Raw genomic sequence first — 21060 nt, 5'->3', positions numbered from 1 at the left:
GGGAATTTCAAAGTGAAAAGTGTGGCACCAGGAGAAATAAGACTAATGTTTCTATTATTGTCTTCATTCTATACTTTTCCTTCGATAACTATTGGAATTTATGTGTGTGCACACACGTGTGCTTATGTGTGTGTGTGTGTGTGTGGTGTTATTTTTTACCATCTATTATGGGTTAAATATTATTCTTCTAGGTCCTGAGAAAATAAAAGTGAGAACATCAGCTGTGTTCCTGTTTTCAAGTGGTTATAATAGTCTGTCTGTGATTCATGGGAAATTTGTTGTTACATTTGGGGTTGGTAGGGCAATTAAAAGGGAAAATTTCTTCTAAAAGGGGTATAATTTAAAGTTCATGTACTTGTCATATTTTAGCTGAGAAATACGTCTAAAAGCACCTACTATCATACTTTTATGTGTATGTGTGAGTACTCTGTGGATGAGAGAAAGCATTAGTTCAACCAATTTTATTGTTTTGTACAATCAAGTTTAATAGCTGAATATTGGTTGAGTGTGCTGTAGGTTGGAACAGATATAATCCAATTTGTATAAAACTCTTGCTTTGAGACAGGGAGAATGAAACCAATTTGGAAAACATATTTTAGGATATCATCCAGGAAAACTTCCCCAATCTAGCTATGCAAGCCAACATTCAAATTCAGGAAATGCAGAGAACCCCAGTAAGATACTCCATGAGAAGATCATTCCCTAGACACATAATCATCAAATTCTCCAAGGTCAAAATGAAGGCAAAAATGTTAAAGGCAGCCAGAGAAAGGCCAGGTGACCTACAAAAGGAAGCCCATCAGACAAACAGCAGACCTCTTAATGGAAACACTGTAAACCAAAAGAGATTGGGGGTAAATATTCAACATTCTTAAAGAAAAGACATTCCAACACAGAATTTCTTTTTCTTTCTGTCTTATTTTTTTTTGAGATGGAGTCTTGCTCTGTCACTCAGGCTGGAGTACAGTGGTGTGATCTTGGTTCACTGCAACTCTGTCTCCTGGGTTCAAGCAATTCTTGTGCCTCAGCCTCCCAAATAGCCAGGACTGCGGGTATGCAACACCATGCCTGGCTAATTTTTGTATTTTTAGTAGAGATGGGGTTTTGCCATGTTGGCCAGGCTGGTCTTGAACTTCTAGCCTCAAGTGATCCACTTGCCTTGGCCTCCCAAAGTGCTGAAATTACAGGCATGAGCCACTGCACCTGGCCCCCAACCTAGAATTTCTTATCTGGACAAACTAAGCTTCATAATTTAAAGTGAAATAAGATCCATTTCAGATAAGCAAATGCTGAGGGAATTTGGTACCACCAGATCTGCCTTACAAGAACTGAAGGAAGCCCTAAATATGAAAACAAAAAGCTGTTACCAGTCAGTACAAAAACACACTGAAATACACAGACCAGTGACACTATGGAGCAACCACATAAACAGGTCTGCAAAATAACTAGCTAGCATCATGATGACAGGATCAAATACACACAATATCAATACTAACATTAAATATAAATGGGCTAAATGCCCCAATTAAAAGACACAGAGTCTTTTAAAGCTGGATAAAGAACCAAGACCCACCAGTGTGCTGTCTTCAAGAGTCCTATCTCACATGCAAAGACACACATAGGTTAAAAATAAAGGAATGAAGAAAAATTTACCAAGCAAATGGAAAACAGAAAAAAAGCAGGGGTTACAGTCCTAGTTTCTGACAAAATGGACTTTAAACCAACAAAAATCAAATAAGACAGAGAAGGGCATTACATAATGGTAAAGGGTTCAATTCAACAGGAAGAGCTAACTATCCTAAATATATATGCACCCAATGCTGTAGCACCCAGATTCATAAAGCAAGTTCTTAGAGACCTTCTAAGAGACTTAGACTCCCACACAATAATAGTGTGAGACTTTAACACCCCACTGACAATATTAGACAGATAATTTAGACAGAAAATTAACACAAATATTCAGGACCAGAACTCAACTCTGGATAAAGTGGGCCTGATAGGTATCTACAGACCACTCCACCCAAAAACAAAGGAATATACATTCTTCTTATCACCACACAGCACTTAAAGATTGATCATATAATTGGAAGTAAATCACTCTCAGCAAATGCAGAAGAACTGAAATAATAACAGTCTCTCATACCACAGAACAATCAAATTAGAACTTAAGATTAATAAATCTATTCAAGGCCAGGCACAGTGACTCACAGCTGTCATCCCAGCACTTTGGGAGGCTGAAGTGGGTGGATTGCCTGAGGTCAGGAGTTCAAGACCATCCTGGGCAACATGGTGAAACCCTGTCTTTACTAAAAATACAAATGTTATCCAGGTATGGTGGAAGACACCTGTAATCCCAGCTACTCAGGAGTCTGAGGCAAGGGAATCTATTTGAATCCAGGAGGCTGCAGTGAGCTGATATCGCACCCCTGCACTCCAGCCTGGGCGACAGAGTGATGAGACTCTGTCCCCCCCCCCCCAAAAAAAGAAATCTATTCAAAACCACACAACACCATGGAAATGAATAACCTTCTCCTCCTAAATGACTCTTGAGTAAATAATGAAATTAAGGCAGAAATCAAAGAGTTATTTGAAACTCATGAGAACAAAGATAAACCATACCAGAATATCTGGGACACAGCTAAAGCAGCATTAAGACAGAAATTTATAGCACTAAAAATGCCCACATCTAAAAGCTAGAAAGATCTCAAGTTAACAATCTAACATTACAACTAAAAGAACTAGAGAAGCTAGAGCAAACAAACCTCAAAGCTAGCAGAAGACAAGAAATAACCAAGGTCTGAGCTGAACTGAAGGACATAGAGACATGGAAAGCCTTCAAAAAATCAACAAATCTAGAATTTTTTTGAAAAACAAACAAACAAACAACTAACTAAATAGACTGCTAGCTAGATTAATAAAGAAGAAAAGAAGGAAGATTGAAATAAACACAATCAGAAACAAAAAGGGGGATATTACCACTGACCCCAGAGAAACACAAACAACCCTCAGGGAATATTATAAACACCTCTTGCACATAAAGTAGAAAATTTAGGAGAAATGGATAAATTCCTGGACACATGCACCCTCCCAAGACTGAACCAGGAAGAAATTGAATCCCTGAATAGATTAATAATGAGTTCTGAAAATGGGGCAGTAATAAATAGCCTACCAACCAAAGAAAGCCCAGGACCAGGTGGATTCACAGCTGAATTCTACGAGTTACAAGGAAGAGCTGGTACTATTCCTACTGAAACTATTCCAAGAATTAAAAAGGAAGGACTCCTCCCTATCTCATTTTATGAGGTCAGCATCATCCTGACACCAAAACCTGACAAAAAGAAAAATTCGGGCCAATATTATTGATGAATACAAATGCAAAAATTCTCAACAAAATACTGGCAAACTGAATCCAGCAGCACATCAAAAAGCTTATCCAGCATGATCAAGTAGGCTTCGTCCCTGGAATGCAAGATTGGTTTAATATATGCAAATCAGTAAATGTGATTCACTACACAAACAGAACTAAAGACCAAAACCACATGATTATCTCAATAGATGCAGAAAAGCCCTTTGATAAATTCAACATACATGCAAATTAAAAACTCTCAATAAATTAAGTATTGAAGAAATATACCTCAAAATAATAAAAGCCATATATGACAAACTCATAGCCAATATTCTATTGAATGGGCAAAAGCCAGAAGCACTCCTCTTGAAAACTGTCACAAGACAAGGATGCCCTTTGTCACCACTCCCATTCAACATAGTATTGGAAGTTCTGGCCAGGGCAATTAGGCAAGAGATGGAAATAAAGCATATTTAAATAGGAGGAGAGGAAGTCAAACTATCTTTGTTTGCAGACGACATGATCCTACAGCTTGAAAACCCTATTGTTTCAGCCCAAAAGCTTCTTAAGCTGATAAGCAACTTCAGCAAAGTCTCAGGATACAAAATCAATGTGCAAAAATCTCTAGCATTTCTATACACTAACAATAGACAAGCCAAGAGCCAACTCGCAAATGAACTCCCATTCACAATTGCCACAAGAAGAATAAAATACCTGTGAATACAGCTAACAAGGGAAGTGAAAGACCTCCTCAAGGAGAACTACAAACCACTGCTCAAAGAAATCAGAGATGACACAAACAAATGGAAAAATATTCCATGCTCATGGATAGGAAGAATCAATATCATGAAAATGGCCATACTATCTAAAGCAATTTATAGATTCATTGCTATTCCCCTTAAACTATCATTAAGATTCTTCACAGAATTAGTAAAAACTATTTCAAAATTCATATAAAACCAAACAAGAGCCCGAATAGCCAAGGCAATCCTAAGCAAAAAGAGAAAAGCTAAAGGCATCATGTGACCCAACTTTATACTGCAGGGCTACAGTAACCAAACAGCATAACCAAACAGCATGGTACTGGTACAAGAACAGACACATAGACCAATGGAACAGAAAGAGAAGGCATAAATAAGACTGCACGACTACAACCATCTCATCTTTGACAAACCTCAAAAAACAAGCAGTGGGGAAAGAATTTTCTGTTTAATAAATGATGCTGGGAGAATTGGCTAGCCATATGCCAAAAAACTGAAACTAGACCCCTTCCTTAAGCCATATACAAAAATCAACTCAAGATGGAATAAAGACTTAAATGTAAAGCCCACAACCATAAAAACCCTGGAAGAAAACCTAGGCAATACCATTCAGGACATAGGCACAGGTGAAGATTTCGTGATGAAGATGCCAAAAGCTGTTGCAACAAAAGCAAAAATTGACAAATGGGATATAATTAAACTAAAAAGCTTCTGCACAGCAAAAGAAACTATCATTAGGGTAATCCAGCTACAGAATGAGAGAAAAATTTTGCAATCTATGCATCTGACAAACGTCTAATATCCAGCATCTATAAGGATCTTAAATTTACAGGAAAAAAACAACCCCATTAAAAAGTGGGCAAAGAACACGAACAGATACCTCTCAAAAGAAGACATACATGCAGCCAACAGACATATGAAAAAAAGCTTAACATCACTGATCATTAGAGAAATGCAAATCAAAACCATAATGAGGTATCATCTCATACCAGTCAGAATGGCTATTATTAAAAAGTCAAAAAAGGCACGGTGGCGGACGCCTGTAGTCCCAGCTACTTGGGAGGCTGGAGGCAGGAGAATGGCGTGAACCCAGGAGGCAGAGCTTGCAGTGAGCCGAGATCGTGCCACTGCACTCCAGCCTGCGCGACGGAGCGAGACTCTGTCTCAAAAAAAAAAAAAAAAAAAAAAAAAGTCGAAAAGCAACAGATGCTGGTAAGGTTGTGGAGCAAAAGGAATGCTTTTACACTATTGGTAAGAGTGTAAATTAGTTCAATCATTGTGGAAGACAGTGTGGCGATTCCTCAAAGACCTAGAGGCAGAAATACCATTCGACCTAGCAATCCCATTACTGGGTATATAACCAAAGGAATAGAAACCATTCTGTTTTAAAGACACATGCACACATATGTTCATTGCAGCACTATTCACAATAGCAAAGACATGGAATCAACTTAAATGTCCATCAGTGATAGACTGGATACAGAAAATGTGGTACATAGATGCAATGGAATACTATGCAGCCATAAAAAGGAATGAGATAATGTCCTTTGCAGGGATATGGATGGAGCTGGAGGCCATTATCCTTAGCAACCTAACACAGGAACAGAAAACGAAATACCACATGTTCTTGCTTGTAAGTGGGAGCTAAGTGATGAGAACACATGGACACAAGGCAGGGAACAACACACACTGGGGCCTGTCAGAGGGCAGGGGGTGGGAGGAGGAAGAGGATCAGGAAGAATAGCCAATTGATGCTGGGTTTAATACCTTAGTGATGGGATGATCTGTGCAGCAGGCCACCATGGCACAAGTTTACCTGTGTTAACAAACCTGCATATCCTGCTCATGTATCCCTGAATTTAAAATAAAAGAGGAAAATAAAATAAATAAGTAAATAAATTAGAGGCAAAACCCTCTTGTTTTTACAGATTTTGCTTCAAATAATTCTTAAAGTCATGAACCCATAAAATGTATGCTAAACCTAGAACATTCTCTAGGTACTTCACTCTTATTTGAATATTTTGAAAAGTGCTAGAGATGAGATTAAGATATATATTTATTTTTGTCCGTTTAGCTTGATCATTCATTTTGTACCAGTCATCAATGAGCTCTTGAATTTAAGGTATGTAGGGGATTAAACTCAACAGATCTGGACGACATTTATTTAGTGTCTTTATCTTCAGTATTGCAAAAACACTAGGGATTTAAAAAGAAAAAGAATGATCTCTTCACTTAAGGAAGTCAGAGTGGGAGAGGATGTCATAATCACACTGAGGACCAGCCCAGTGACAGTTACTTCCTCATGTACAATAGTGTATGTATATAATTTGGATAATGTGTCTCAGTACTCTGATAGATGTATGTACAGGGTGTCACTGAAGTGTAAAAGAGAGAGGTTGTTTCCCTAGGGAGAGTGGTGGAGCCAGTGAGGAGAGAGAATAGCTTGCTAGCAGAACTAATGCTTGCTTTGCATCCCCATGGGATAGGACCATACTTTGAGAACCACTGCTCTATGTCTAACTGAGAGAAAAGGGGAGGGAAAAGGCATACAGAATTTATGGACGAGGCCTAGAGATGTCATACTTTAATTCTTCCCACATTTTATTGGCTACAACTCAGTCACATGGCTTCATCAACCTGCAAAGAGGGTAGAAACTGTAGTCTAACTGTGAACTTAGGAAAACAAGAGAAATGGTTGATTTACAACCCTATAGTCTCTGCCACAGGAGGGCATGGCCATTCTTATAATGCAGGAAGCAGGGAGGGGCTAGGAAAGACAACTCATGACAAGTTAATTTGCTTGGGCATGTCCTTAAGAAGAGCAAGCGCATTGTTTCCTAGAATGAGAGATGAGATTATACTAACAAAAAAATTCCTTATAAATCTTTACATGTGTTGGTGATTATGGTACTAGAAATTTAAGCAAAAATCTTTATTTGATGTCATTAATTAGTGTTGAATTACTGCTAAATTTCAGAAAGTAACACTTAATGCTTTGGCATACATGAAATACTTATTGTTTTAAATGAAAGTGTTGTGTTTATATATTACTCTATAGTAAATCTCAGGCAAAAGCTATGATTATTTCTTCTGAAGTTATATGAAGACTGCTTTTATGAAAGGGGAAATAAAATATAATGATTTTAAATTGTCCAGTAAGTGCTATAAGCATGGGAAGCTAAGGGACAACAGTAAAAATAATAACATCAAGCGTTTATTAAGCATGCACCATGTACTTTACCTTACACAATGGGACTTAGGGAATTAGAGATAGCTTACTAATATTGTATAACCATTTTCAATCTATTAACTCATTTAAATGAGTTAACCCTCACAAAAAGTCCTGTGAACAAAACAGTTGTTTTTAGTATTATTCCCATTCCACAGATGAGATAACCGAGGCACAGAGAGATCAAGTTATCTGCCTAGACAGCTAGTAAGTAGCAGAATTGGTATTCACATCCAAATAGTCTGCCTTCAGAGGCCAATGTTCTGTACATCCTGTTCTGTACATCCCTGAAATTAGAGCCAAAGGTGAAGAGACAGGACAAAGGGTAGGGAGCTCATTTGATCTGTGTGTTTCCACTGCAGTAGACTTGGGGCAGCTATTTGGTGCATAAGCAGTGCATTTTGTCCATGAACGTGGTGTGTCAAGCAATGGCAGCATTTATCAATCAGAACTTATTTTCCTGTTCAGTAAGTCCTAGCTTTTGGCAGACTATTTGTTCTTCCAGTTGCTATACCTGTCCTGGTTTAGATAACACTGTACACAGCTCCCAAACTGCTGGGAGAACCCCAGAATAAACACGTAATTCTTGTTTTTGTGACACATCTGAGCAATTTCTTTTTCTTCCACAGACAGAACTGTCCTTGTGGATGCAGACCTTCCATTCTTCAAAGGGCTGTATGTGATGGGGACCTTAGACTTCCCTGTGGACAGAAGCAATGTTCTGAGTGTGGCATGCATGGTCATTGCAGGCGGGGAGCTGAAAGTTGGTGAGTAAAGGCACAAGGATTGCGAGCATGTTGGGAATTATTCTCTGTGAGAAGGGGCTCTGGGAAACAGATGGTATCATCAAGCAGGTTGCTTAACAGAGTTTAGGGAGGGTTGAGGTAGTAGTGAGTGCACTAGTAAAGTTACTCTTCGGCAAGCTTTACACGTGGTCAGAGGTGGCTTGTATTGGTCATTCTTTCATGCCCATGTACTATCAGGCTGTTTCTGGTCCGCCTGCTGCTGCTCATTCCGGGGTGATTTTTTTACCTCCTCCAGGCTACAGATCAATTCTTCCTTTAGGTTTTCTTTGTATCAGAATATGCCTTTAACTCACTCTTTCAGAAGATATCATAGGATGGATTTGATATCATCTGATCAACTAACTCACAATAAAATTTCAATTGTTGTCTTAACATAATTTCCTGGGAAAATAGACTTGAAAGCAAAGCTATGTGCTAGCACTTTACTGGGACAAATAATCCCAAAGACGTGAGAGTGAAGGGAAAAGAAAAGTGAGGAGGGAAGGGAGGGAAAGCAAATACAAGGTAGCCACAGCTTCTCAAAGAAGCATGCTTGGTTTGCTTGGTTATGTGGCATATCTTGAGAGAAGCCTTATTAGAACCACCATATCTTGGGACAATATGGGGGAGGTAGTGAGGAGAAGGCAAGCATCTCACCTGGCCCATTCCACGCCATTAACTCCTCTGACGTTGTTATTTTTGTGGCTCCCTGGGTAGCTAGTGGAAGGACCAGAGAATCAGTAGGTGCTAGGAGATGAGGCTCCTCTTGCTGGGAAGTGCATCATGTTGTTGAGGCCACAGGACAGGCAGAGTGGAATGGATCTAGGGTAGTGTATTAACCAGATTTGGCTTACTTAAATAAAAAGACCTGAAATGTTATGGGTAGACTATATACTTAGAACTGTTGTAAGTAATAGGTATAAATGCTGAAAAGACATGTACCCTGTCTCCAAAGGAACTACTTTAGAACTTTAGTAAGGCGTTTTACTTTGCCCTATGAAGAAGATTGGAAGAGAATGCCCAGAAAAAAATCATATCGTATTCCAAAGAAATATATCTCTGGTGGTAAGGAAATATTTAGATATCCTTGTTAGGTAGCATGAAAGTTGTAGAATCTCTGTTGGGAGAAAATTCTAGGTCTAATTACCTGAACAAAGGTTAAGTTACTGTAAAAAGATTTCTGAAAAAATATGGTCAATCCTTTTCTTGAATACTTCCAGTGACAAAAAAATCAAAACCTTTCAAGGCAAACTGTTCCCATTGTTTAAAATCCTATTAGAATTCTTCTTGTTCTATTAAGCTAAAATCTATCTTCCTCCAATTTCTATAGGTTCAGGCTCTTCCCCTTGAGCCATTCAGGACAAGTATCTTACTCCTTTTAATTCTATAGCCCTTCATTCACATCTTCTTGAGTCTTTTCTGTTTTAGGTCATACAGTTTATAACCATGGTTCATAGTTATTGCTGTTTTAACTACTTCTTTTTAGTCTATGGTACAAAACTGCAAATACAGAAAAACAAAGAGAATTATGTGATGGAAATGAAGTGATCACTCAAAGTTTCCAAGTGCAAATATTTCCAAGTGCAAATATAACCACAATTAATATTTTGGTGTTTTATCTCAAAGTCATTTTTTTCTTACACATACACACACATGCACACATGTATTTCAAAATGTAGGGTACATACTTTGATTTTTTTGATCCTATATAAACAATGTAAGAATTTCCACAGCTCATTATATTTCAAAGGCCCAACTTCAATAATTTCAACATTATATAATATATGGGAATATATAGATATACATGTATATATAATAATTTAGCCATGTTTCTATTGTTAAGCATCTAAGTTATTTCAGATTTTTGTCCTTGTAACTCACTCTGCAATGAACATTCAATAATGAAATCATTATTCATGTCTTCATTTCCTTAGGATGGGCTTTTAAACATGAAATTAATGGGCCTAAGGATAAGAACATTTTTTAAGATTTTTAATACATGCTGCCAAATTGCTTTTCAGAAAAATTTTACAAATTTGTACACCCCATTTCCCATAGTTATGAGATTCCCTCTTTCTTGCTGGCATTGCCTCTAAATACAACTTTGTTTTGTTTAATTCCTCTGAAAGCCAGGGAGAAAGAACTATTCCCGGGTGGGATCTGACTATTCTGAACAGAGTGAGATGAGTATAGCAGTTAACAGAATGGGCTCTAAGTCAGATGGTGGGGGGACCACATCCACCTTGGCCACCTGTTGGCTGTTTGACCTTAAGCAAGTCAACCTCTGGGCACCTTCATTTCTTCATCTGCAACATATGTGGGATAACAGTAGACCCTTCTTCAGAGGGATATTAAACATAACAACTCATAGGAAGTGCTTGGTATGTAGTAGGTGTTCAATAAATGTTTATCAGCCAGGGTGCCCACAGAAAATATATGTCATATGCATTAGACAGTTTGAAGGGATTTAAATAAAGGAATGATTTACAAAGATCCAAATGGGATGAGGTATACCCTAGGGCTAATAAAGCCAGTTATCCTTACTACCTCTTGCCATAAAGGATTGAGAAAAGAATGTTACAGGAACCCAGAGATAAAGAGGGAGGTTTAGAGATGGTTGTCAGACCATCCCAGAGGCATGGCCTTTGTATGGCTGGGATTCAACCAGTACATGGAAGGAACTATAGAAATAAACACTCTTACCTCATTCTTTTGTTTCCCTGCGGTCTTCTGCTTGTGCTACCATTTGGCCACATCCGACTGGAAGTCAGAGTAAAGGAGAACTCCCTGATGCAGTACACATAGGTCAGCCACATCCTGGGGCACTGGGTAGGGTGGAGAAGCACAGAGTTTGGAAATGGAGGTGTCAACAGAAGCTCTCCAGCACAGTCAGCCTCCAGCTATCAGAACAGATATGATTCTTCTGTTAATACAGTCAAATATTAAACTGACTTCTTTTTCCAGCCAAGTCATGCCATTACTCCTGCCAACTACACTATCAGCTCTAATTCCTGCTCTTTATATTTGTGCTGCCACAAATACATATCCCTACATTGTACAGTTGTATTGGGCTGATTTTGCTTTCCCTTGGGTTTTGAGGGAATCTAAGGGCAATACTTTTTACCTATCTCTTCATTTAATTATTTCAGCTCATCTTTCTACACTGCAGATATTCTCTTGAAGTCTGGTCTTTTCCTCACAGATTACTACCATTTGCCCATTTGTTTAATATTCTGTAAAATCCTCACCCAATTAATTGAGAGATATTAAATACAATTGAGCCCTGTTCTTGTTACTACAAAACTTATTTCCAGTTGATATCTTGTATTGCTAAGATTGATCTCTTTTTTCGGTAAGTTATATTTAGATTTCTAGGGTCACTCATTACTATAATATATAGCTTGCTGCCTAAAAAAATTGTACCTTTGAAGGTAAGTGACACTGTGCCACTTTCCAGTTTTACTTTATATATTTCAGGTCTCATTTAAAAATTTCTCCATTCCCAATTCTATTTTCTACCCATCACTGGATAGTGGTGTATTCTTTTTCTCTTTGCTTCATCCATGTGTTCCAGGCCTAAAGGTTGGTTATTGGAACCCATCTGCCCAATCCTATGTGTATTATGCCTGAAGGAAGACTTTCAACCCATCTGTCCAATTTTACCACACCCTAAAGAAATCCCAACATGAAACAGATAATAAGACTAGTTAGTAAACAAACTTAATAGATTTGGACATTGGCACAGAGTGCTGCCAGAGTATGCCTGCTATCTGATGCCATTTGATCCAAGTCCCAACATTGTGGAATTATATTTTTTGGTGATCCTGCTTTTTTTTTTTTTTTTTTTCTTGAGATGGAGTTTTGCTCTTATTGCCCAGGCTGGAGTGCAGTGGTGCCATCTCAGCTGATTGCAACCTCTGCCTTCCAGTTTTAAGTAATTCTCCTGCCTCAGCCTCCCAAGTAGCTGGGATTACAGCTGCTCACCACCATGCCTGGCTAATTTTTGTATTTTTATTAGAAACAGGGTTTCACCATGTTGGCCAGGCTGGTCTTGAACTCCTGACCTCATGATCCGCCCACCTTGGCCTCCCAAAGTGCTGGGATTATAGGCATGAGCCACCATGCCCAGCTGGTGGTCCTGCTTATAAGGCAACTGGTGCTGGCAAAGGTATCAATGGACTTTTAATAGAGTTGAATCATAGAATGCTAGAATTAGAAAGGAAGCTCAAGATCAAAGCTTTGCTTAGAGGGCCATAGCTGCATCACAAATGCCAAACTCAATTTCATTCTTCGTTCAGTGCTTGTCTCATTAGTCTGATAAAACACTTAAGATAAGCTTAAAGAATTTAACATGTGTGTCCATTCTTTCATTTATCATGGGTTTACTCAGTGTCTGCCATGTACCAAGTACCATGGGGGATACTGGGCATATAGAAACAGAAATCATGAACCTGAACTTCCAAGAGGTGTCTCAATAAAATAGTGTGACAAATGAGTAAAAACATGATTGGAAGTATCATGTCTTCCAACCTAGAGGGAGCTTAAAGATAAAGGAAGAGATGTGAACAGGTACATATTTTAGATGAGCATTATACTTTTAGGAAACTGTAGGGGATGGGTATGTCTGGATTGTAGGCTTTGTATGAAATGGTGGTAGTAAATGAAGCACCTTGACCTGATATACTATGCCAAGGAGTTTGGATTTTCCTATGAAGGCAGTGGGTAGTCACTGGATAGTTTTAAGCAACGAAGTGACATGATTATATTTATTCTTAGAAAAATTAGTGCTGGAAGTGTGGAGAATGCACTTAAAAGGGACACAGTGAAAAGTGAGAAGCCTACTGAGATGTTTCAGGAAAGAAATTGTAATGGAGTGAAGTAAGGTACGGGAGTTAAAGAGTAAATAATTAATTAGAGAAGCATTGAGGAGCTAAAAATCGCTAGAACCTAGTGAGAATTTTGATCTGAGGCAAGGAAGAGTTATTTGGGATACATCCAAGGTTTCGGGTTGGGAGATCTGGGCCAATGGGGATGCCGGGAATGAGTGCCCTTTCCATCACTCATTAGTTGAATGGCCCTCGGCAAGTTATATGAACTAGCTGTGTCTCAGTACTCTTATCTCCAAAGTAGAAATAATAATAGTACGTATTTAATAGAGTTTTTAAAAAAGTAAATGAGTTAATGTTTATTAAAATGCTTGAACAATGTTGAGTATACAGTAAACTTTATACAGTGGTTTGTTAAGTACCCAGACTCATGAATTTCAAAGTTAGATTTCAATGAAAGATGTAAGTGATAATATCTAGAGGGCAAGTAGATTTATGAATAAAGAAACTAATGAGAGAGGTCTGCGCTAAATGTACATATTTGAGGATCATCAGCTCAAATGTGAAATTAAAGGTGCGATAAAATTGGCCAAACAGATTTTGTGGATAGAAATTTTGAGGAGCGCAAGTCTTTGAAGGGTGGTAGGGGTAGCTGAGTTCAGGAATAAGAATGAAAAAGAAACAGTTATATAGGTGGAAAGAAAATGAAATGACACGAAAATAATATCTTGAAACAAAAGAGGCAATTTACAAGAGGAAGTGGTCAGTAATATGAGATACAGTGGAAATGGCAAAGAAAATAGAAAAGAAAATTGACCATCTTATTCCAGCTTTTTGTTTTTTATAATGGCTGATACAGTTTTGACACAAATTATTACTTTTCATGTAAAACAAATAAAAATGCAACACTTACTGCTTCAGGAGCAATAACTTTTCATAAGCTCAATACCATTTATCTATTCTTTAACAACTTCATTTTTTGGTTTTAGTATATAGCCTGAGGTGTCATTGAACATATTGAATTTCATGGTTGAAAATGAATAGTTGTTCATATTGAGTCATGGCATCAAACCTTTATAGGATTGCTTTCATGAATAACTGATTTTCTTTTGGATGGTGAAATGAAATGAATAAACCGATACTAAAGAGAAAATAATTCCTCTGATATGGTGATTTTCCAAAGTTTCCTTTGTAGATTTGTCCCTTCCTCCTTTACCTCCTCCCACCTCCCTCTTTCGTTGAATGCCAACTCAGTGCTAGGCATTCTTTCTGGCATTTGAATATTCCACAGTGAACAAGACATTCAGTAGTGAACAATTCCTGCTTGCATTATTTTATTGGGGGAAACAGACAATTAAATAGTAAAATAAATGAGGAAGATAAGTTTAGATGGTAGTACATTCTCTGAAAGAAATTAAATAGGAAAAGTAATTAATGAGAGGTCCAGGTTGGATGCTGGCAACCATATATTAGATAGTTAGTAAAGACCTTTCTAACAAGTCAATGTGACATCAGACTATAGAGACAAGAAAAAGCTAGACCTGCGAAGATTTGAACAAGAGCATTTCAGGCTGAGGGAGAGCTAGTGCAAAGGTCCCGAGGGAGAAATGTGCTTTGTGTGGTAGTCGTGAGGCAGAAAGGCAGCCCCTGTAGCTAAAGAATAGTGAATAGTAGTGAGTTTATAGTGAACATCATGAGTTTCATGGGCTAGATTTTGAGATATACAGTGTTGCTTTCTAAATGAGTCCAAATTATGCTGAGAATTGCTACTTATTGATAGTCTCTTGAGTATTGCTTTAACAAGACAGAAATTAGCTTCATAAATATGGAAATTCCAGAGACATGAATTGTGATTTTAGTTTAGTAACTCATTGTACAGTTTCTGGAAAATTCCCCAATAGAAGATTCATAACTGTGATGTTGCAAGTCTCTGTGATTGTTTGAAACGTCTGTCTCGTTTTATTGGTAAGGAAACTGAAATCCAGAGAGATAACTGATTTGTTTCAAGGTCTCAGAGCTGACAAAAAACAGGACTATTTAATGGCAAAAACCACAATTACTTTTGCACCAACCTAATATGATGCTCTCCTGTCTCCATGCAGTAGATTTCAGTGTACCTTTCCTTCTGGTCCGTGCTACTCATTCATGTTGCCATTACTGCATTCGGTAATGATATGAATAGCATGTTTAATTAGTGTCCTATCTCCATTATATGATAGACTTAATCAGAACATTTTATAACCCTAGTACCTACTGCATTGTAGAATTCTGATAATATGCTGTTATGACTAATAATGTATACATAAATGAATGGGCATATTTAGGTTTGTCTTTCAGCTCACTGCCTTTTTCTTGGAAAACATTCAATCTCCTTACACTTAAATGTCTACATCTGTGAGGAAGAAATTATGGTGTTAATGTTTAAATGACTACAATGTATTTATCCCCTATGTGAAAGGAAAAAAGGAGTTACAAAAACAAATTGAAAAAGTTGGTGTGTTGTAGGATTCAAGGTATTTTCATTTTTACAATCTGTTAGAACAGGAAAACTGACTTAAAGATGTCCCCAACTCAAAGCTTGTTCAATAAACATTTGTTTGTTGTTTGATTGAAATGTTTTTTTAAACATATAAAAGCTTTGCCCATGAATAGCTGTCTGAGCCCATCCCTTTCATCAATGTCTCCTCTTATGTGAGACATTGTTCTCATGCTTTAACAAATATGTTCCTTGTTGTTCTAGATATCAGTGCTGTTAACTTGTTATTGACCCAAACATTCAACTCAATAAAGACTGTTTTAATCTTGTACTTTTAAAACTGCAAATGAAAAATCTTCTTTTAATATTTTTAGGAGGACTTCAGATAGGAGTTACCAATAATAATACATTTGTATTAATTATTAAAATAATATAAAATAAATATATTATTTAAATAATATAAAATAATAAATTTATATAATTTTATAAAATTTATTTGTATTGTAAAAATACATTTTTGAAACACATATCCTAATGGATATTTAAAGTTTAATAGAACCCTCCTCGATCCCTAGTCAACAAGATATGCCCCAACCATTGGTATCCCTGGGGGCACAGCAGTTCATTGTTTCTTTGGCCTGTCACAACCAGGTCACGTGATGCACTGTCTAGTTGCTCAGTAATTATCCTAGGCACTCGGGCTTTTATCCTAAAACTTGTCACATATTGTTTTTCAGGGTCAGTGATGGGTATTTGTCAGCTCTGTCTCACATTTGTAGCCAGGAGCCTAAGGTCATCATTAGCACATGCCTTTGATTGTCAGGAAATGAAGTACTAGGTGTATGGAAGTTTCTTTCGTTGTTTCCATGATTGGGACTTTCTCAATCCTAAAGAAGAAGAAAAATCCATACACAGTTTATTGCCTTTCAAACTGACAGTTCTGTAACGCTCATTGGATGATTAAGTAATAAGAAGGAGACAAACCTGAGAAAAGCGTAGATTAAAAAATATCCTTCAGCTTAAAGCCACAATACCCAGTAGTCAGACCCATTGAGCAGCCAGAAAGAATCTTGTATGTGATGTTCATTTAAAAAAATATATAAAGTTAAAAAAGTATGTCCTCCTTCAAATTTAACTATGATTAGAAAATGACACAAATACCCACATATGCAATGTGTATAATATAAGTGTACATAGATACTTGCAAAATAGATGGTTTGTTCAGTTTATTTAGATGCACAGTTCCCTAATCAAATTAACAGTTGTTTGATAAAATAAAAAGGTGACATAAAAGGGATGTGACTTTTGAAGCTGTTACTTATTTAACCATAGGAGCAAAAGTGTAAAAGCTTTGCCCCCTAGAGGTACAGGAAACACTAAAACTCATTTCTGTGCTTGGAGAGTCCCTAATAAAGCTGGGAGCCAACAGTTAAATAACACTTATTTCAAAATGATATTAAGAATAGAAAGATCTGTTTATTTTCTGATGGATATTAGTTCTCTCACAACATCACATTATCCTTAAATCTATATGTGTGTGTGTAGTTTTAATATATTTTTTAAGCCAAACACTAATACAAATAAAGATTCTTCTGTCCTATTGGGACATCAGTTAGTCTCTACTAAAGGCATTTGCAGTAATCATCTTTCCTATTTTAATAATTTTTAAATCAGTCTTTCTTAAACTGTACTTTTGATTCATGAATCCATATAACAGTAATATAATATTTCTTAGGGATTTATTTAGTTATTAAAATAATCATATAATAAACTTACTATAAACTATTTAATTTTGCATACAAACAAAATAATTTTAGGAAAACTAGTGAATAAATGAATGAATGAATGATTTTTTTTTTAGTCAGAAAACTTACAGGAATGTTTCAGTTTAAGGTAAACTTTGTGTTTTCTGAAGTTCCTTGGGCTGGACATTGAAATAAGTAGTCACTTAATATTTTTGCTTTGAAATGTCTAGTGTCTAGCTAGTACTTTAGGAATTAGACATTACTTGCTAGGAAGAGCTTGCCTTATTTTTTTAAGTTTTCAAATTTAAAGGTTAATTTTAAATAAGTGTGATACCTCCATGGTTACTATTACTGTTTTTTTACTACTATTATTAATATTGCTAAGAGCCAACATTTTTTAAAAACATGTATCATATACAGACACTGTGCCATGTACTATTAGCATGGACTAAATCATTTAACCTCACAAAAAATGGATGCTATTATTGTGCCTTTTTATCATTGAGGAAACTAAGGCTTAAAGAAATGAGGTAATTTGCTCGACCTTATGGAGGAAGTTTTAAGAATTTTTGTACATTTTGCAAGTAGTGAATGAATAACATATTTTCATGTTTATTTTAATATTCCATTAATTGATAAATTGAGAGGCCTCATTAAAAATAAAAATTTGTTAGCCTGAATAAAATCACTGTATGAGGGGTTGGACATTATAATTTGATAATGCCTACTGATTTTTATAACCAATTTTTATCTTACTGGACCGCAAGCCCCATTCTACCCTACATTTATTTTCAGATGGAATCGATTCTACTGGGGAGGAATGTTTTAGGAATAAGCGAGTCAAATATACACTGGGAATTAAAAGCTAATTCAGAAAAAAATATGTGCTGCAATTTACTTGGTTCAGTGCTATTTACCAGGTTGGGTTTATATGATAGTAAGAAGGTTCTAGAGGCTCTGGTCTGGAGAAAAATCGCTATTGCAGGGCATGAGAAAAATAGTTGTGCTTTGGGTGGAAGCTCAACTTCCAAAGTCATCACCATTTAACCCACTTCTGAGGACAAGGGAAAAATGTACAAAATTTATTTTGGGGATAATTTCTTTATCTTTCATGTGCAGTCATGATATTTATAGAGTTTTAAGATTAACTCAGATAAAAATACAAATTATATAAAAATACAATTTGTTGCTTTGGATTCAGTGAATAGCACCTGGAAAATAGTATATTCAGAAGATGTGACTAAAATTTTGGCCAGTTTCTCCTCTTTTGATCAACAAAACTCATTGAAGAGTATTCTTGGAACATAGTCATTTAATATATTTTTATTAATTGTGGAAAATGACACACATATACAACAAATTTTATAAAATGAAAAATATATGCTTAATTAAACATTATAAATCCAGTCTACTGGATATGTAGTGAGATCTCATTCTTGTTTTAATTTTTATTTCTTTTTTATGATATGATTGAGCATAGTAGAATGTATTTATTATTTATTTGAGAGTATCTTGTTTTGTGAAATAGCTGTTCTCTTACACTTTTTTAATGACGAATGTACCTGTTTTATATTGATTTATCAAAGTCATTTATATATTTTGGAATGTATCTTGTGTTGGTTATATGTAGTACAAATGTCTTTTCCCATTCTGTGGCTTGCTTTTTTACTTTCTTTTTTCTTTTTTTTCTTTGAGATGGAGTCTCGCTCTGTCACCAGGCTGGAGTGCAGTGTGGCGCGATCTCAGCTCACTGCAACCTCCGCGACTGGGATTCAAGCTATTCTCCTGCCTCAGCCTCTTGAGTAGCTGGTACTACAGGTGTGTGGCACCATGCCCAGCTAATTTTTGTGTTTTTAGTAGAGACAAGGTTTCACCATGTTGGCCAGAATGGTCTAGATCTCTTGACTTTGTGATCCGCCTGCCTTGGCCTCCCAAAGTGCTGGGATTACAGGCATGAGCCACCACGTCTGGCTGCTTTTTTACTTTCTTAATGGTATTCTTTGATAATTGGAAAGATCTTTAATATAGCTCACTTTTGAAATTTTTTTTATTATGAATTGTAAATTTTGATGGAACTATGGTCAGAAAACAAATGCTGTATAATTCCAATTTTTTAAAATTTGTTAAACTGCTTTATCATCATCATATGATCAATTTTTTAAAATGTCTTGTGCAAGCTTTAAAAGAATGTGCATTCTTTGTGGGTCTAGTTTTCCATCTATGCCTGTTATGTCAAATATGCAAATTGCATTATTCAAAACTGCTGTATCATTATTGTATTTTTTTTTAGCAACAGTTGTGTTGGCTTTACTACAAGTATTATAGGTATATCCATTTGTCCTTGTAGTTCTGTTGATTTTTGCAGTATATATTTTTAAGCTAATGGTAGGTACATGAATGCTTAAAAGTTGTAATTTACTGGTGAAATTAATCTTTTATTACTATGGGGTATTTCTCTTTATTCCAATTGTTTTCTCCAGGAGGGTTGGTAAAAATTACCAAATTAAACATTTATGGAATAAAATATCTTCAAATAAACTCTGCTGGCAGTACATAGTTTCTTCTTGTGCTCACTGAGAGAAGGAGGCAATCAGGTAAATGGCCCTTACAGTATAGTTTTAGAAGTATTGTGGCAAAACATGGCATTCTGTGATAGCCCTTAGAAGGTCACTTAACCCAGACTTAGTTGACAAGGGCATTTCCAGAAGAGGTGGCATCTGAACTGGGTTTGAAAGTATGTAAGAGTTGGCCGTGACAAAAACAGGAATGAAGGCAGAGGGGGGCAGAGTCAAGGGAGTATATGGTTGCTTGGGGACTTGTACGTTTCAGCTATTAAGTATGTCAGAAAGTCTGGGAAGAAAGGAAGGAGTTTAAAATGGGAAAAAATATTTCTAATTGTTTGCTATTTCAAGGTGTTTTTAAATGTTGCCAATTATAAATAAATAACACTGCAGTGGAGAACTTTGAGCATTATTCTTTGTCCTTGTCCCCTACTAGTTCTTTAGGACAAGTTTCTTGAAGTAGAATTACTTTAGCAAGGGGTACAGAAGATTTTACACACAAAAGGGGGCATCTAATTCAAGATCATAGAAGGCTTTTAGGAATAAATTACGGTGGAGCCAAGTTTTGAGGGATGAATCAGAGTTAGTTAAGATGAGGGTAAAACATAAACGCTGGGAAATCTCATGAGCACAGAGGAGAGTGAGTTGAAGGAAGGGTAAATAATTTCTTATGGGTTGGCTTGGTACAAGGTCTGGTGAGTCATGTTGATAGAGTGGGCTTAAGTGCAAACTAGGATTATACTTGATTCCATCAAAGAGCTTTAGTTAATACAATAATGAAATGTCTTTTTTTCTTATTCTTACCTTTTGAAGTTCCTGGAACCCATTTGTACCATATTCCCCAAATAATTATAATGATTATCTTTCATATGCCAGAACTCATTTTCTTCCATCTCTCCAGGTGATTTTAGTATCTGGAACACATTGTTTCCCCTTCACTGCCCACCATCATACTAAGTAATGTCTGCTTCCCTTTACTTCTTTTCTATTCCTCCATACCCACATGTCCTAGGATGGTACTTATTAAGTCTAAGGCCCAACTTCACCATTTAACAGCTGTGTGATTCCTGACAAGCTACTTAACCTCTCTTTGCCTCAGTTTCCTCATCAGAACCTCAACTGTATTCATCATAAAATTGTGAGAATTAAATTGTGCATGTGAAAATATCTGGAATGTCTTTGCAGCACAGTGACAATTATTTTCCCTCCCGTTGTGAATACATAAATTTGCCCAGGTTTAATATGCCTCTTACTATAGTTTAGAGAAGCTTTACAAAGGTAAACCAAGGGTGAGCTGCATATCCTGAGCATCTTCTGTCTCAGAGGTGGCT

General features: G+C 36.6%; 1 protein-coding gene across 1 annotated transcript in view; it reads left to right on the top strand.

The window, feature by feature from the left end:
- The window catches only part of PKHD1 (PKHD1 ciliary IPT domain containing fibrocystin/polyductin), a 477573-nt gene that overhangs the window by 290967 nt on the left and 165546 nt on the right, over positions 1 to 21060 (top strand). Inside the window, exon 52 of the mRNA XM_054492265.2 lies at positions 7966 to 8103. Within this exon, the coding sequence (XP_054348240.2) occupies positions 7966 to 8103 (138 nt within the window). The remainder of the gene's footprint in view (positions 1 to 7965; positions 8104 to 21060) is intronic.

This window comes from Pongo pygmaeus, chromosome 5 (assembly GCF_028885625.2).
Source record: "Pongo pygmaeus isolate AG05252 chromosome 5, NHGRI_mPonPyg2-v2.0_pri, whole genome shotgun sequence".
NCBI classification, from domain to species: domain Eukaryota; kingdom Metazoa; phylum Chordata; class Mammalia; order Primates; family Hominidae; genus Pongo; species Pongo pygmaeus.
This window is presented reverse-complemented; position numbering and strand designations above follow the sequence as displayed.